Genomic DNA, 19268 nt, shown 5'->3' on the forward strand with positions numbered 1-19268 from the left:
GAAAAAAGCCATGTAAACTTATATGTGAGTGGGGTGTAAGCAGAGTTCCTGTGTGTGACTATGTATAATATATTTACCAGCGCATCTGCCAGGGCTTCTTCCACGTCTGATCCGGTGTTCAGCACTCTCATGGCACTAACTGAAGATGAGAGACGACTGGACTGAGACATACCCAACCCAGAACCTACAACACACATCACACATTTTACACACACATCCACAAATACAAAAAAAAACACCTACATGTCCAAACAAAAAAACGCATGCAGTGATCTTATCAATACTGAGCAATCAGTTCAAATAATGCACCAACAATAAAGACCCTAAGACAAGAGAACCAAAAACAAATGATCACAATATAAAACATTTATGAAAAATAACCACAAATGCCCAAACAACAACAACAAACAATTCCAAAAATAAGGACACGTAGAAAAAAACTTGGGTTAAATTCTGGAAAAATCATAAGTGACACTGAAAGGTTTTCCACGTGAATCTACTTGAATACAGTTGTTATCGAGGTAATGGTTGGAACGGTTGTTATGACTAAAACTAAACTTAAAGCATGCAGGTCCGATGGAGGCTAAACTCAAAGAAGCAGAAGGATGTGATGAAAAACTAAAAGTCAAAAAGTGACAATGGCTTAAAAAAAAAAAGTTTTTGAAAAGAGTCCTGTGCCGCTGAGGTGACAGTTCACCTGCTGCCCCGAAGGCATCTGGGGCATGAAGAGCACCAGTTGAGCGCGAATAATGCCGGGATGCTGCAACACACACACAAGAATGCAAACAAGCACACACGCGTAAATAACCAGGCCAGTGTTCGAGCTCACCAGAGAAACTCCCAATTAGCAGTAAAGTGAGAACGTCCCATCACCAAACACACACATGCCCTGCTGTGACACACAATTTCACACACTTCAAGTGTCAGTGCTGAAGGATATTAGTCCAGTTCTGCATTACAGCAAGAATATTTTCACACTTTCATCAAGTAAGGTAAAGTAAATTTTAAATGTGTCATACCTAACATCAAAAATATTGCTGGAAGCAGACAGTCTCTATCTTAAATGTTCTTATGAAACTTGTGCCACTCAAAATAATTGTGCAATGAAAATGTTGATTCTTAAAAAAACAAAACAAAGAAACAATCATAAAAGACATCACCTGTGATGTAGAAGTATGTATAAAGTATAATTACGCATTATTGGTACACCGAGGACTACGGCTATTTGTCAGAAAGCTTGCACATATTTATGTAACTATCAAACTTGGTGATTTATACTTATGTTATTGACAAACAATTTGTCTTCCTCATGACATTTTTGTGCAAAACATGACATTCAACAAGAGATAAAAACAAAGTATTGTAGGTACTGATGAGGAATGTACATTAAAAAATATAAACTGTGAATTTTAATTGCATGTTTACTATTAGGGTTATTCCTAATAATTCCTGTCTGAGGTTTTACCTTTACGATAATTTTTCTCAGGTGTGCTGCATTTACAGACCATCTCAGACAAAGCTTGTGTCAGCATCCATCAGTAATGTTCACCATGTAAGATGAGGTGAAAAAAAAAAAAAACAAGGCCAGGAGAAAACTGCTTCCTGACCAGGCTGAACCATGTGAGGGATTTATAACCCCAAAGATGATCTTAATACGATGTGCGCCAGCAGTGCAGCACAAACATTTGTGTTTGGCAGCTGCAAAAATTTTGAAGCAAACTGAGTCCAGCAAAGAGCAAAATGTGCAAAAGCTTGACTTCCAGTTTCAAATGAAGCAAAAGAGGACATATCACTTTTCATTTTTCAATATGGCATGATCTTGCCTAATCGTTTATGCCCCTGCTGTGTTGAAGCTGATTGGTCCTGGTAGATGAAATGGTTGCCGTGGTTACTCACCGAGCGGCGTGAAGGAGCGCACAGGGCTGGTGTCTCTGCTGCTCTCTCGACTGGCCTCACGACTGCAGCCCTGACTCACGCTAGGCCGTGGTATACGACTACCCCTCGCTGACCCACCCCCAAGAGAAAACACCAAGAAAAGAGCAGAGAGAAAAAAAGATAAAGAAGAACAGAGACATTGGAGGGTATAACAGACAAGACAAAGCAGGAGAAATATAGAAGGAATAGCCATAACAATTACATGGAGTATTGTTAAGCACTGAAATGACAATGGAGTTTGAACTTTTTGAGAGAAAAAAATAAAAAGAGGTCCCAAAACAGAGCCTTGAGGAACCTCCCATAAAATAGGCAGGAAGACAACACAAAATAAACTCAATATTTGTACAAATTTCTAGAGTCCATGCACAAAATCCACATTAAAGGAATAGATTAGAAATGAGCAGACATTCACTGACAGGACGAACAATTAAAAGGTTAGGAATTAAAGGGTGAATGTTATTAAATGGGAGGTGGCAGGTCTGGATGTTTGCTTTTATATCCTGTCTCTTAACCAATGTTCAACGTTCATCTGCATTCATGAGATGGACTTTACACATTCGTTTTGCAAAGATCAGCATCAAGCTGTGGCGTTTAACATCACAGCAGACAAGGGAAGATCCAGCAGGTTAATGAGACGGCAGGTTCTGCTTTCCCAAAGCAGTGTGTTACACGCAAAACAGCACAACCTTCAGCATTAAACACCATTAGGATGACAGCCCCAGCTTAGACAGGCAGATGGATTATCATTATGGGATGGCTGGCAGAGACCAAGGCAAAAAAAAAAAAAAGTCATACCTCCTTTTGATCCATTGTAGATGTGGCTGATGTTTGAAGGAGCTTTGATTGAAAGAAAACATTTGAGTTTTGGTAAGAACACTGTCACCCGTTTACGTGAAGGCCTACGGAAGTCTTTATGATCTTATGTGCCAACAGATTCAATGGACACTCACTGATAAAGAAGGTATTTTATTCATCAGACAGAAGAGTTTCTCACGGTCACAGACAGAAACGAGTGCTTACCAACAGACAGGCGTGTGGGGCTGGAGTCTCGACTGCAGCCCTGACTGCGAGGGATCCTGCTGCGACGGTGGGAGCCTGGAGCCGCGCTCACACGCTGAGCTCCCGTACTGAGCGTGCTCAGAGCCGTACTGGTCAAAACCCGGCCTGGGGAACCCGAGCGAGAACCCGCTGTAAATATACAGAAAATGAAAAGACAAAAGAACTTGTGAGACTGACAGACAACTAAATGCATACACAAAAAGCTTTATATATAATCAGGGCTTGACATTAAAACTGGTCTTGGATTTTAGCAGTGGCGTGACAGTCCTACTAGCATTCATTTTATATAATATTCATTTTTCACTTTAAAAAGGCATCTGAAATAATAAACTACGTGCAATCTAGTGTTGACAAAAATGCATATCGATAATGAAATATCTGAAACTCTTCTGCAGGATACACAATACCAGCTGCGCGTTCTCGCTCTCTCATCTCTCCGACAGTGAGTTGACACGCCTTTACTCACTTGTTTCATTTGCTCCGGATGAATCTTGTTGGTGTTAGTGCTTGAATTTTTCGGTGTGGGATATTGAGCATAATTTTATTAAAGGAACACTCCGACTTTTGGGGACTTTAGCCTATTCAACTTATCCCCCAGAGTTAGATAAGTCCATACATACCTTTTTCATCTCCGTGCGTGCTGTAACTCTATCTGACGCACCCACCGCTAGCCTAGCTTAGCACAAAGACTGGATGTAAATGGTTGCAGCTAGCATACTAATCCAAATAAGTGACAAAATAACGCAAACATTTTCCTATTTACATGTTGTGATTTGTATAGTCACAGAGTGTACAAAAAACAAAGTCACATGAGACACAGACATATTTTAACCATATAAATACTAGGGGTGGAACGGTACATGTATTCGTATTGAACCGAAACGGTACGGGCGTCACGGTTCGGTGCACGAATTTGCACGCAGAATACACGGTACAAATAAAAAAAACCTCTTAAATAGCGATGAATTTCGCTCTATTCGCTTTTGGTGTGACTGTGAACGCAGCAATGAACAGGCTGCGATCAAGATTGCAATGCAGGAGTGTGTGTGTGTGTCTGTGTGCGCGAGAGAGAGAGAGAGAGGCGCGCTGAACAGTGTGTGTGTGTGCGAGAGAGAGAGAGGCGCGATCGAACAGTGTGTGTGTGTGTGTGTGTGCGCGCGCGTGCGAGAAAGAGAGGCGCGGTGTGTGTGTGTGTGTTCGCGCGCGCGAGAGAGAGAGGCGCGGGCGCGAATCGCGCGATGAACAGTGTGTGTGTGCAGGGGCGTCATGCAAGCCAAAATTCTGGGGGGGGCACAATCTGAGACGTTGCAATTGTTTTCTGACGGGTGATATGGATCATGTTAGGAGGGGTCAGGGGGTTTCTCCCCCTGAAATTCTTTTAATTCTGGCTGCGAAACATACTATTTCAATGCAGTTTGGGAGGGACAGAAATACCTTAACGGAGCTAGCAGCAACCCTCCTCTATCTGAGGACTAAGTTAAAGTATATGTGTATCTTATATGTGCATTATAAGATGTTTTGAAGGCCAAAAAAACTGGATACAAACAGCTTTAAAACCATGTCACGCAGCTGATTATTTTTCTCTCATCTCCATCACACTTTTTCTCTTTGTTTTTCTCTTGCCCTGTCTCTTACCCTCCTAAAGTTGAGCTTTGACTGATAGGCTTTTCATTTTTGTCTGTCAGTGAAGAAAGTAAACATAGGGTCAACTGATAGGTTGATTATGAATCATTTTCTCAGACGAGTTCATTTACTGAAAGCTACTAGGAAAGCTAGGTAGCCTAACTAAGTTTATTAAATTCATTCACAGTACACATTCATTATTGATCTTATACCCAATACAGGGCCGTAGACAGGGCTTTATAATCAAAGAGGTCCTAAATTTGAGGTGGGAAAGGGGGTTCAAATTTTTTATTTCTCTGATATGTGCATTTCAAGACGTTTGAAGGCCAAAAAAAAGGATAAGAAATAGCCTTAAAACCATGTCAGCGGACAGTAGATTATTTGTCAATACCTGCTCTCACCTCTTATTCATCACTCTTTCTTTTTCTCTCAGTCTCCTGATCTTGTCTTCCCCTCCTAAAGCTGAGCTTTTTTAATTTACTTAAGGCTACAAATTGTACTATATTAATTCTCAATATGTACACATTCATTATTAATCTTGTGCCTAACAATGAAAACGGCTTTTCCCCTCACAATGACAGTAATCTAATTATTAGCCTATTACGAGTCACGTTATAGGCCTATTTTCAGTTCAAAATGGCGAAATTAGACAAAAGTATATTCGTGTGCCTGATTATTTTTGTCATTCGTTTAACATTTATGAACTAAAAAAACTGTCAAATATGAAATGTTTAGTTTAGCTACTTACATCTCGCACTTGACCGTACACTGAAGCGTCGAGTCTCACTGCTAAAATTCGCGCTCAGCTTCTGTGAACATAAAGCCCGCCTACTTTGATTTCATTGGTCATCTCAAATTTTCTGACATTGACGAGCAGTGACAGACCAATGCGGCTCAGATGAACTCACACACACACACACACACACCCTGTCCTGTTTCTGACGTGCGCTCTGATCGGCGCCGCTGCGGATTGAAGACGAACAACGTGCTGAATCTGATTATAACAAGACTGAAGAAATAAAAAATTATCAAGGAGGAAAAATCTGAGGGGGCACGTGCCCCCTCACTTTGAATGGGCATGACGCCACTGTGTGTGTGTGTGTGTGTGTGTGTGTGTGTGTGTGTGTGTGTGTGTGTGTGTGTGTGTGTGTGTGTGTGTGTGTGTGTGTGTGTGTGTGAGTGTGTGTGAGAGAGGCACGGGCGATCGAACAGTGGAAACGTAAAAACATACTCCGTAATTTTTTTCATACAGGACATCATTAAAACTGCAAATTGTTTACTTATATTTGTGTACACTCGCAATAAAACACAACATTGTGCTTTTGTCACACTCTAAACTCTTGTCAAACTGTAACCTACACCTGTTAACAAAAGTTTTTATGGTAGTATTATTTTATACGGAAATCAATTATTTATAATTCAGATGAGAATAAAGTTAGTTAATTAAAATGAAGGAAAACAAATATCTTGATCTGAAATAGCAAATTAATTTTAAATTCATTCAGGTACAATTACCAAACATATCTCAAGGTCTTTTCGTCTTTTTAATAATTTAATTAATAAACTAATTATATAAAACTACTGTCAGTGCACTACAAATAAACTGGTTCTATGCCTTTATTAATAAAACTTATTTAAAAAAAATACAAGGCTTAAGACATTTATAAAAATGCCTTCTGCATTTTTGCTTTGCTTTTCACTCCCTTGTACCGAAATCGTACCGAACCGTGATGTCTGAACCGAGGTATGAACCGAACCGTGACTTCTGTGTACCGTTCCACCCCTAATAAATACTGGGAACTATATTCTCTGAAGGCGAAGCACTGCTACTTGGGCGGAGTGATTAGTGCAACACTGAACGAACTCTCTGCTCCTCACCACGGCGCGTCTCAGGTGCTGCGGTTATCACTCCGCCCAAGTAGCAGTGCTTCGCCTTCAGAGAATATAGTTCCCAGTATTTATACGGTTAAAATATGTCTGTGTCTCATGTGACTGTTTTTTGTACACTCTGTGACTATACAAATCACAACATGTAATGTTTGTGTTATTTTGTCACTTATTTGGATTAGTATGCTAGCTGCAACCATTTACATCCAGTCTTTGTGCTAAGCTAGGCTAGCGGTGGGTGCGTCAAACAGACTTTTAGCACGCACGGAGATGAAAAAGGTATGTATGGACTTATCTAACTCTGGGGGATAAGGTGAATAGGCTAAAGTCCCAAAAAGCCGGAGTGTTCCTTTAATTCCCGCAGATTTTGTGACCCAAAGTGCGTCAGGTCTTAAAGTAACAGCAGCCTAATATACCGGCTGCCAAATTATGAGATAATATTAAACATTTCTAGATGGCAGTTTTTCCGCATGGTTTCGATGTCAAAATTGTGGCCAGTGAAAATGCTGAGTGGCTAGTAACTTTGGAAAACCACTAGCCATAGTGGCTGGTGAGCAAAAAAGTTAATGTCAAGCCCTGTATATAATAAATAGCACAGAATACATTACTGTCCACCAAAACCAAACAACAACAACTAATCCTCATAGCTATGCTAATATTTTTACTGTTTATCCACACAGCAATAATTCACACTACGATAATCACATATACAGATGACAGTTCGACATAAAAGTGCTAGTGCTGTGATTCCGATTGTGTCAAGACCAAAAGGGAAGAATGAAGTTTGTCTAGTGAACAAGTGAAAGTGTTTCTATGACTACAGAGACTACACAAACACAAATGAACATGCTCACGCTGCACTTTGACACACCAATTACCAAATCTATAGATTTCCCCACACAGTGACATGTAAAGCAGGGGTGGGCGATATGACCAAATTCTTATATCATGTTAATGGTATAAATCAGACAATAGTTGTTTTTGCTAAAAAAAATTCAAGCAAATATGTTTTAATATGATTCATGACAGATGAAAGAACCAGTACTGAAACAGCTTCACATTACGGTACATAAAACTTGAGTTAAAACAAAGCCATCACTTTGAAGTTTTCTGCAATTTTGTGGATTCTTAAAAAAATTAAATAAATAAAAATAAATCGCACCTCAGAAATAGAGGAATCAGTGTAGCAGATTCCCAGCAAAAGCAGATTCGGTATCAACGAAGTGCATATAACGTCATACCGCCCAGCCTTATATAAGATTCAAGTTTTTCACAGGTTTAAAGAGAGGGGGGAAAAAAAACACCATCCAATGTGAACCAAGCGACACACCCTCCATGCAGTGAAGAGAGTGGGTGCTGATGGCAAAACCATGTTTATCCATGAATCAGGACAAGGGAAGATGTAAGACTAGAGGGTGGAGGCCCACAGGATGGGAGTGACTGGACTAAGTGAATAAATGACAGGTGAAATATGTTGAAAATCTTACCACCGACAGGGGTAGCAGACTGTGATCCTGAGCCAATGAGGGGAAAGGATTAGGGAGCGGGAACGGGTCCAAGAGACCCATTGGGTGGGAGGAGGAACAGCATATTAAACGAATACAAATGCATTATGGGGTAAAAACATGCTGTCAATGTGTTGTTTTTGACACACACATCGTACAAATGAATAAAACCATAAGCCTGCAAATGAAAACATCAGTACGAGTCGCGCACATAGATTCAAGAAGCCCTACAACAGACTGCGCAGCTAACGGTACTCCACAACATCACCATGAAGGCACACAAAAGATGAAAAACATCATGGTTGTGTTTGCCACTGCTTTAGTTCCATCAACACTCTTAACGTGTTAAGGCTGCCCAACATACACTGCTGAACCGTTGTGTCTGAGAGTGTGTGTTTCTACTACACGGCTGCAGGCAGAAATCGACTGATACCATTACACCCAAGTGAAGACCACACAGCATGCAGGCCACTCAAGACATACAAACGTTTGCTCGCTCACACACACGTTTGCATGAACTAAACACACTCGCCCACATGTCAGACGAGAGTACCTGGCGTGCAATCAGAATCGTCGGAACCTAGAGGCACAGAAACAGTTGGAGGAGCTGTGGGTTACATCCTTAGAGCAGGATGACTCCTGATAATCTCACACACACACACTGGCATGCAGATGACAATGTGTTTTACAGCACGTGGTATGAGGGAAGACTGTTTACAGTCACGTTTCACCGCATGCTTGTGTTGTGCATAAAATAAGCACAAGCACTGGGTCATTTAAAAAAAATACTTTAATACTTTTATTCAACAAGGGTGCATTAAATTGATCAGACGCAACAATAAATATATTTATAACATTACAAAAGATTTTCAAATAAATGCTGTTCTTTTGAACTTTCTATTAAAAAAATAAGAAATAAGTTTAAAACTGGAACTGTTTTCAGCATTGATAATGATAACAAATAATTACAGGAATACATTTAAACATTTAAAAATGTAAACAGTTGTATTCAAATTGTAATAACTGTTTTTTTAATACTGTATTTGATCAAATAAATGCAGCCTTGATGAGCAATATTACATTTTCATAGTACTTCTTAAATATTAAAAATACACATAAATAAACAACATTGTGTATATACATAATTTATATTTTATTTAAATAGCCAAAGTGTAGGTGCCTTAGGTGAAATTCTGGTATACCCTTTCACAGAAATACCTCCTTAAATTGTAACTTCAATGCTTGTGTTCAAAGTGTTTAAAACATACTTTATAATAGGAATGACTAAGTATAAAGTCTATGGATCATTTTTGGGAGTCAGTATATTCCTCTATTGGCAAATATTTCGCACCAACATATTTTTACTGACAAGTTTTGTTGCATTGAGACGATGTGTTTATGGTGAGGTCAGGTGTGTGAGCAAAATGACAACATATAATAATGTTCATCTAGAATATTTGTGCTTGTTCACTGCAGACGTAGAATGTGTATGAACATTGCAGGAACCGTACTTACGTTGTGACTGAGATGTTATTTTTGATTTGGTCCGCCCTCTTGAGTCGACCTGACAGCTGCCCATACTAGATGCCGTCGATAAAGTCTGCTTAGTCCGTAGTCGCCCTGGATAGCAACAAAAATGCTGTAAGTCATCAGGCCAATCATAACACACCATCAAATGAATAATTCAAAGAGATTTCCGGTGTTTCACTGGCCCACCACAACCACCCACTGGCCAGTCCTGTGATTGAGGGAACGTATTAATGATTGCGTTAAAGGAAAGAAGATGGGACAGAATGGACAGAATAAGAGGAGAGTGTCAGATCAGTATGGGAGATTTTTAATGAAGCAATTCAACTTGGCACAACCACAAGCTGAAAGGCAGATGATTCATTTTCTTGCAATACCACACGCCACCAGCAGACGGCAACAGCACTGCATCACACACAATGAGCTCCGCCCACTATGCCTGAGAGGATCGGGTTCCCTATTACACCTACAAAGCATTAAAATAACTACAACAAAAAGCAAAACAACTTTCCTCCTAGCATAATTTAATATAAATCAGAGACACATATAAATCACCAAAATCCTGATCTACGATTCAAAGACAAACAGTAGGAAAGCATGAGCTACATGAGCAGGAAGGAAGGCCAATAGAAAGGGGGAGGGGAGAAGATGAAGACGGGATGAGCAAACGGCAGATGATCTTACCATCTTTATCAGAGGCATCATCTTAAGCCAAAGAAGAGAGAGAGGAGCACAGCAAACCAGTTAGAACATAAAACACAAACACACTCACAACAGAATCACACGTCAAAAACCGCAGACACACACGTAACCTTGACGAATTAAGGGGTTGTTGTTTTCCTTTTTGTTAAATAGGTAGGAAAATGTCAACACCCATAATGCACTGGGCATGTTGCAGTCAAAGGCCACTCCCAGTCTGATTCTATTGGATAGGCTAGACAAATACCGCCTTGCTTTAGTAGGAAATACTGCTTAGCAAACTTTGTAATAATGGGGTTGACTTGTAATTTCCCAGTGAGCTAGAATTCAAAAAGTGAAGGATCCAGCGCGTTGTAGGCTGCAAAGAATCGTAAATATGGAGAGAATCAGTGTTTCTAGTCAACATTTCAAACTGGATGACCACGAATACAGTGTTTTAGGCCAAATGGAGGGGAAAAACTAAAAGAAACCGTCAGTTCTGCCCAAAGCAAAAACGGCGTCACATACAGGGAAAAAAAAGCTGTTGCCAGAGTGTTTTCTTTTTACCACAATGCTGTTTAAAGAGAAGACAAAGTATGATATAATTTTCAGTGGCTGTTCTGTTAATAACCCTCTGTCGATCCGACTGTGTGGGCGGAAATACAAAAATGCAGAAGTACAATCTGTAGTTTTCAAGAAAGCCCTGAAGCCGCCAAAAGTCTTTTGCTGACAAATTTGAATTTCTCTGTCCAGGTAACACAGAAAACGAGTACCGTATTTTCCACACTATAAGGCGCACTTAAAAGCCTTTAATTTTCTCAAAAAACGACAGTGCGGCTTATAATCCGGAGCGCCTTATATGTGGATGGTGAACACACGTTCACCAAGACGGGGAGACAGCGTCGGGCGACTTACGCCACTATCTGCCAATGGATCGTGGATGCCTGGGCTGATATATCAGTCTCAACTGTGATCCGAGCTTTCACGAAGGCAGGAATAATCTCTTTATTCAGCCAGCTCACATACCCGTATTTACTTCCTGTTTTCGGTCGAAGTCCACAGTAGTCGATTGTCGAGTTTAAACCTCCTCCGTGTGTTCAACATCTGATTCGGATGAACTATCCATTTGAGCTGATATTCTCAGAACACCACACAGCACCGTCATCGGCTGACAGTCTGAGTCTCCACTGTTGCTTAGTTACCAATGATCGCGCGCGCGCACACTCGACAATCGCCTACTGTGGACTTCGACCGAAAACAGGAAGTAAATACGGGTATGTGAGCTGGCTGAATAAACATCATTTTTATTCATATCTTTCACATTTACTGCAGTCAGATTCACCGTATTCACTCACATGGCTGTGCACTTTTAATGACACATTAAGGTTGTTAAGAGGCTAAAAGCAGGTTTAAAACTTGTCCCGTTTAAGTCAACTTTAAAAAGAGGATAACACGGTGTAGGCAACACCGGTTTTTGTCGTCGTTATCTGTACTGACAGCACTCCAAATTTACAAAAAAATGAGCTCAATGTTAAAATTGACCAGAGTTCTCCTTTAACGTTTGAACAACGAGTGAACGGAGTTGTCAGAACGCTTAATAAAATTTGACTTTATCTGACTGTTTTGTTGACATTCCCTTTAGCACATCTAGTGGATGCATAACACAAACCCAGTCAAACGTTTGACTGCAGTATCTTATGCGCCTTATAATCCGGTGCGCCCTATATATGAAAATTTTTCTAAAATATGTCATTCATTGAAGGTGCGCCTTATAGTGCAGAAAATACGGTACATATACTACTGACATTGTAACTATTCAAAGTGGTTTGCAAATCTGCGAAGTTACACTTTAAGACAATTCTTCACTTCAGTTTCTATTGCGTGTGGTGAGAAGAGCAGAGAGCGTGCATATCTGCATATTCATGTGTGACCTCTTCTGTTCACGAGTTGATTAAACTGTGCCTTATGAACCGTATGTGGCTCCTACCGAGAGACGCGTATGATCCGGGGGCCAGGCCTGCCGTGACTCGACCGGCCCCTCCAGCCTGTCCGCCGTGTCTGGCTTTAGCACCGGCGGCTGCGTTCACATCCACATCACTGCGAGAACGCTGCAAAGAGCCTGGAGATCCTGACGATTTTGAACTCGCAGGCACTAAAATAACAAACAAACAAACAAATGTGTATGCTACATTCATATACATTTTTTAAAATGAAACATGGCCATGTCATTATAAAGAAAATTTTAAAATTTTTGTTTTTCATTTTTCTAATGCCCAGTTTTCATTAATTTTAGTTAGGTTTTGGTAATTTTGTTATATTTAATTATTTCTATTTAACTTTATTTCTATTTCAGTTTTAGTAATTTTAGTACTTCAAATTAAACAAATTTTCAGTTAGTTGCAAAGGCAACATTTCTAATTTTCGTTGAAGATCTAAGTTTAAGTTTCCATCTAATATTGATAAATTATTGTATTATTTCAGATATATTTCAATGAACAAAATTATTTTTTATAGTTTTAGTTAAAAATAACAACACTTCTATGAAAATGTGATATAGATGGGTACTCACGCCATAAGCATTTTGATAATTATGCATGAAATGTTTAGACTACATGGAATATTTGTAGTTTTAAAAAGTATTTTACATGATCTAGTAAAGGCAAATGTGTGTTTGGTTTATTTGTCAGGCCCTAAAATATTCCTAATGCATTATATACATTTTAAACTAAATATTGAGTGATTTGGAGATTGAACACGACGTGAGTCAATTACAAATACACGTATTCCAACATATGTACACACACACGAAAGATCTCACCTCTGCCTGGAGCAGCTGACCACTTTGACAGCGGACGACTGAAAAAGAAAAGAGGGAAAAAATACAGAGCTCTTATTCAATTTCATTGTTTACTGCAGCAGTCGGTTGCAGGTGAGTGAGATATTCTTACTTAAGGCTTTCTTGCGAGCTGGAGGACGAGCGATCCGACTGTGGGAGGGACGCCACGCTGCCCGAGCTCTTTAGATGTGGCTGAAGAGTCTTCTGATAGGACGGTTCTAATGCGTTATACAGAGACTCCGCCTCCCCAGGGAAATGAGCTTGCAACCCACAGTATGCCCTGAGAGAGAGCAACATAAGAAATAAAACACAACACGAAACAGCAAAACACACGAAGTAATTTAAGGACGCCACTCACTTCCTGGCCTCCACTCGAGCCTCCGAGTCTGCATCTTTGATTCCCTTCTTAATGCTCTCCACCAACACCGCCGCATGCCTGAGGCACAGACGAAACAGAAGAGAGGTTATGTAGTGCAGTGCTAGCCTTTCAACACCAGTAGGCACTGTAGTTTAGCCTGTGCTGGGGCGGTACCTCTCCAGAGAGTGAGTCTGCCATTCCTGCAGCAGGAGATCCAAGAACTCATAACAGCGCCTGACAGGTACAGAGAGGAGGACAGAGAACTCAGTAATGAACTCACACAGGTCTTGGTAAGTGCTCAAGAGGCCAGGGAGATGAACTGAACGGTTACAATAAATACACGAAGACTGCTGAAATATACAATTAAACTCTCTTAAAGATTGTGCCAGCAGTATAGATTCCTGACTCACAAGTATAAACATGTTAAGACAGTTATTTTTAATAGGGTGTCTGGTAATCCTTAATCCTGTTTGGCAAAAGAGTTGGAAAGACTCATTTCCACAAATCAGCTCTTTCAAACTGGCCATTTCAATTAGTTGAGCCAAACACTGGTTTATATATTTGTTTGTCATCACCCTCAAGGCACTGTATAAGGGACATATTTTACAATGTTTAATAACAAATATGCAAAAAAAAAAAAAAGGATAAATAATTGAATTGAGTAGTGAGAAACAATCACTGGAAAAAATGTAAGATTATTATATTTTTATAGATTATGTTTTTTACTGTTAAATGTCTGCATTAACACTTGTTTGGTCCAAACTTGCTCATTCTAGAGGAAAAACCTTTCAAGTCAACTTTAAATTCTTACAGACAGACAGACGACAAATAGACAGACAGACAGACGACAAATAGACAGACAGACGACAAATAGACAGACAGACAGACAGACGACAAATAGACAGATAGATAGACAGATAGATAGACAGATAGATAGACAGATAGATAGACAGATAGATAGACAGATAGACAGACAGATAGACAGACAGATAGACAGACAGATAGACAGATAGATAGACAGATAGATAGACAGACAGATAGACAGACAGATAGACAGATAGATAGACAGATAGATAGACAGATAGATAGACAGATAGATAGATAGACAGATAGATAGACAGATAGATAGACAGATAGATAGACAGATAGATAGACAGATAGACGACAAATAGACAGACAGACAGACGACAAATAGACAGATAGATAGACAGATAGATAGACAGATAGATAGACAGATAGATAGACAGATAGATAGACAGATAGATAGACAGATAGACAGACAGATAGACAGACAGATAGACAGACAGATAGACAGATAGATAGACAGATAGATAGACAGACAGATAGACAGACAGATAGACAGATAGATAGACAGATAGATAGACAGATAGATAGACAGATAGATAGACAGATAGATAGACAGATAGATAGACAGATAGATAGACAGATAGACAGACAGATAGACAGATAGATAGACAGATAGATAGACAGATAGATAGACAGATAGATAGACAGATAGATAGACAGATAGATAGACAGACAGATAGACAGATAGATAGACAGATAGACAGATAGATAGATAGACAGATAGATAGACAGATAGATAGACAGATAGACGACAAATAGACAGACAGACAGACGACAAATAGACAGATAGATAGACAGATAGATAGACAGATAGATAGACAGATAGATAGACAGATAGATAGACAGATAGATAGACAGATAGATAGACCGATAGACAGATAGATAGATAGATAGATAGATAGATAGATAGATAGATAGATAGATAGATAGATAGATAGACAGAGCTTGTAGGTGGAAAACAAATATTCAGTTACCCTATTTTAAAGTGTCCTTGTTACAGTGTAATTCTATATTTAAGTTTTGAGTAATAATTAACTACAAGTTAGTAATTATTGTATTATGTATTACTGTATTAATACATGTATTATTGTATTATGTATAGTTGCACATAATTATGCATACTTTATAGCCTAGATTTTACTATAGTAACTACATGTGATGTGTAAAAAGGACACCGTAAAATAGAGTGTTATCTAATATTCTTGCATTGCTCAGCTATAGTGTTAACATCTCACCTCCGGACGGCCACAGACTTCGACGTGCAGTTACTAGCGATGAGAGGAATTAGTCGTGGGACATGAGTGTGCTGAAAAAACAAAAACAAACAGTCAAAACATGCAGACACAGTGCAGTCAGACAGACAGAATGAACTCCTGCACGCCACCGTTTCTCACCCGTATGATGATGCGTATGGCTGCTGTGCCCGATGTAGCCATCACTCTGGCACAGTTAGGGATGAGATTGAAGAGCACTGGAACGATGCCCTCTGCTCCATGATCAAACTTATTCCCTAATAGTGTGGAAAGATGCCTGCACAAACATAACAATAATATGGTGCTCTTTACAATGAACAGAAAACAATAGCAAGAATCCACAAATCAAGATCCAGTAGACTGCAAATAGGAATCGCTTTGCTCTATGAGCCTGTCGACTCGTCTCTAGCCCTTTATCAAGCGGTTGATGGGAAACAGATCTCAATAATCTGCATAGTATGCACACACAGCTTTCTAATGCCAGAGATCTGAGTTAACATTGTTCAAGATGTCAGGTAGACACTCACGCCACTGAGATGCAAGCCTCCCGCACCACCTGAGAACGCAGGTCTTTTGCCGACAGCTTAAATGCGCCATCCAATAGGCGCAGGTGCTGGTAAAAACAATCATAGTCTGCGGCCCCGGCAACCAGCAGAGATCGGATCTTCTTCAGCTGTGGAGGGAGAGGGAGGGAAAACAAGACCACATCAAAGAGGGTTTGTCACAAATGAATGGCATGCATAGGCAAAGCTACATAAAAGCCAGAAAAACACTTTTTTGTAAAGTGTAAACAATCCCTATGTATAGTCACAAAGAAAACTCTAGGTCTAGTGCATCCCAATGCCATCCCCTCTTAAATTTTCAATGGAACCACAATTATTCAGCAAATAAGTTCAATCACTTGTAAACAAAATACAGAAACAATGGTGATGCGTTTCAAGTCGGCATTAAATGAAAATTCACCCTATGCATTTTGTGCATGCATTTTATAGATCTTATTGTGAACGATTCATCCATTCCATGCGTTTCAATTTTTTATTTTGGCCTCGTAATGTTCAATCAAAATGTCAACTCAATCTTCCGGTAAGACGACAGACTTCTCTGGTGATGCAGGACTTCTCCAACCATTTCTTTAACCTCCACTATTGACTGCAAGTATATTGAGTTTGTACGATATATCTGTATACCGTAAAACTTCAAATAATAGCCGAGTCCCAAATAGACGCCTGTCTCTTTTACACGCCTGGTGTGGCTGCAGGTTTGGGTAAATAAAGGCCGGTCTCAAATAGAGGCCGGGTCTGTTTTTTAGTTTCGGGTTGTATTTAATCCTCTAAAACCGTCAGATCGTCCGCTTTTTGGCGGCGGCCAAAACAAATTTTCGTCCCTCCAAAGCCTTTTTTGATCGGTGAGTGATGTAGAATGACTGTTGCGCCTGACAGGGCGCGTAACGAGCAGAGAGAGAGAGAGCGCCCCGGCCGCGCGCGCACTCTCACGTCTTCAAACAACACGAGCGCTGTCTTGCTCTCTCTCCCTCGCGCATATTAATAATCAATATCGACGCGATAGTAAAAGGTCGGAAGACCGCAGTTTCACGTGGAGCATTTGGAGATTTTTAGAGATTAGAGACAGGCCTATACACTCAATGAACAACATCTAAACACTAAATTATAAAGGCCTGTCTCATATAGACGCCTGTCTCAAATACAAGCCGGTGCAGTTCGACGATTTGGGAAAATAAAAGCCCGGGCTACTATTTGAAGTTTTACGGTATATATAAAAATAAAATAAAAATGGGGCAATACCGTTTATATCGATATACAGTAGATTGATGTTATGAGCGCATCTGAAAAATAGCAGAGGAAAGCAGTGAGCTGCTGCGGGGGAGAGCATAATCCAATTTGTCCTAAACTTGAGACATGCTTTATATTAAGGGCTTCAAAATAACTCGTAAGAAAGTAGTTCAACGCAGCTTACCCCATCAGATGCTCTGACATATACTAGTTCGGTTTATTGCGTTTGAGATGTTTTTTGTCAGTGCATGACGTACGTCACAGGCATATTATCCATCTGTAAATGTTAGAAGGCCATGCAAATATGAACATTTTCCTGGACGAGCCTTATGCAAGCGAGTCTCCGCTAAACTTCACAGACTTCAGTGAACGAGTGCGCGCCAAACAGACGCAATGGAGTAGGAGTGACTCAAATATATTTTGATCCAATATTTGTTGTTGGACCTTAAATGTGCCATTTGTAGAATTTTAAACCTACAAGCAAGTGTAGATGTAAGTGTATTTTTATGAGAGTAGTAACTGCAAACTTGCATTCATCTTTGAGTGCAATGCCCACATCTCAAAATTCAGTTAAGAAATAGTGGGTATAACAAGCCACAACCCTACATTTTTTCTTTTGCATAATCCGTTACACTCGGATGGTCATCAAAATACAGGGGGGGGGGGGGGGGGGGGATATGAACCATGTGTTGCTACTTCCGTTTGCGACGGTGAGAGCAGGACATTTCAACAAAGAGTTGCTCACTTGTTTTCCCTTATTGAAAAGTTTTAACCTAATGACAGCTGTTTTATTATACACAGCGTGTCCACTCATGGGGGCCGCCATGTTGAGATCACATGACCAGTCGAATTGACTTCCTTTATCTCAGTAACTGGACATGTTAGGTCACTTGATCCATTAATTACGGCTGACTGTAAATAGTGCATTTTTAAACAGTGGCTTTAGTAACTGAAAACGTGGTTTTGCACAATGCTGCATCCACACCACTAGGTGTCAGTGTAAGTCCAAGGCAACGGTTATATCAACTAGCGTAACTTAGACAAAGTGTTTAAATCGTGCATGTTGAACTCACCGCGCTTGTTCTATGGTCCCAGTCGTGTTTATCGTCAGATAGAATCTCACGGATCTTGTTTAGATTATCCTCCAGGTCCCGTGAGGAGTAGATCTACATCAGGAGAGAGACACATGAGTTTTAGATCAAACACTTCCAAGCCTTTGATCAAACATCAACGTGAACGTTATGAAACCCTCAGGTAGATTTGTAGCTAGGTTCTGAGGAATTCAGTGACTCTTCCCTCATTTATAGGCAAGTGTGTGTGTCTCACCTGAACCGTGGGGACGTCTGTGAATGCTTTGATAAAATCCTCCTCATCCACAGCTCCTGCCGCTTCCTTAGAGCCTCCTGCAACACACACGATTGACATCCATTAAAACACAAACACAAGACAACTATGAAGTTTATGAAGGGCAGATGCATCTGTCTAACACTGTTTGAGACATGTTTAATCTCAATCACGCTGACAGCTCAGCCGCTACCATAGAAACTGAGCACAATGAGGTGTTACTATGGCAATCGTTGTATTGCCATGCAAAAGGGTGGGTGTTTGTGTACTAAGCATGTGATTATGTTTTAGGTTTGTGTGATATAAATAGGTGGGGGAGGAAGTTGTAAACCATGTTGTATTTTAAAATGATTTTCTTTAAACTGTGTATACCATATTCAGTGAAATAGCCCCTTGCAACCTATTACAGGAGGGAGGAAACCCATCCGACACATTAACAGCTCTCAATCCTAATGGACTTCCTGTCTGTCTTCCTGTCCGGCTGTAATTGAACGATCAATCATGAGGGGGTGTGGCCTGTAAGAACTCCCAACAGAGAGTCTGATCAACACATCAGCACCAGTGGGCTGTCAGTCAGCCTTCAGGAAACCCCATTTTGGGTGGACC

At 40.2% G+C, this 19268-nt stretch overlaps 1 protein-coding gene across 48 annotated transcripts in view; it reads right to left on the bottom strand.

The window, feature by feature from the left end:
• clasp2 (cytoplasmic linker associated protein 2) overlaps positions 1–19268 on the bottom strand; it is a 66503-nt gene that overhangs the window by 21105 nt on the left and 26130 nt on the right. For 10 of the 48 annotated variants that reach the window (XM_056249562.1, XM_056249551.1, XM_056249557.1 and 7 more), the window contains 19 exons: positions 18645–18721; positions 18392–18484; positions 16056–16201; positions 15670–15805; positions 15511–15581; positions 13583–13642; positions 13409–13486; positions 13163–13330; positions 13033–13070; positions 12202–12366; positions 10221–10241; positions 9525–9629; positions 8563–8589; positions 7992–8018; positions 2956–3123; positions 2731–2772; positions 1897–2004; positions 698–760; positions 78–184 (listed from right to left, as the gene is read on the bottom strand). In XM_056249562.1, coding sequence (XP_056105537.1) covers positions 78–184; positions 698–760; positions 1897–2004; positions 2731–2772; positions 2956–3123; positions 7992–8018; positions 8563–8589; positions 9525–9629; positions 10221–10241; positions 12202–12366; positions 13033–13070; positions 13163–13330; positions 13409–13486; positions 13583–13642; positions 15511–15581; positions 15670–15805; positions 16056–16201; positions 18392–18484; positions 18645–18721 — 1700 coding nt within the window. The remainder of the gene's footprint in view (positions 1–77; positions 185–697; positions 761–1896; positions 2005–2730; positions 2773–2955; positions 3124–7991; positions 8019–8562; positions 8590–9524; positions 9630–10220; positions 10242–12201; positions 12367–13032; positions 13071–13162; positions 13331–13408; positions 13487–13582; positions 13643–15510; positions 15582–15669; positions 15806–16055; positions 16202–18391; positions 18485–18644; positions 18722–19268) is intronic. The other 38 variants (XM_056249567.1, XM_056249564.1, XM_056249563.1 and 35 more) reach the window with 16 other exon arrangements.

The sequence above is a fragment of the Rhinichthys klamathensis genome, unplaced genomic scaffold (genome assembly GCF_029890125.1).
Source record: "Rhinichthys klamathensis goyatoka isolate OS25496 unplaced genomic scaffold, OSU_Roscu_1.1 h1tg000060l_1, whole genome shotgun sequence".
Taxonomy (NCBI): domain Eukaryota; kingdom Metazoa; phylum Chordata; class Actinopteri; order Cypriniformes; family Leuciscidae; genus Rhinichthys; species Rhinichthys klamathensis.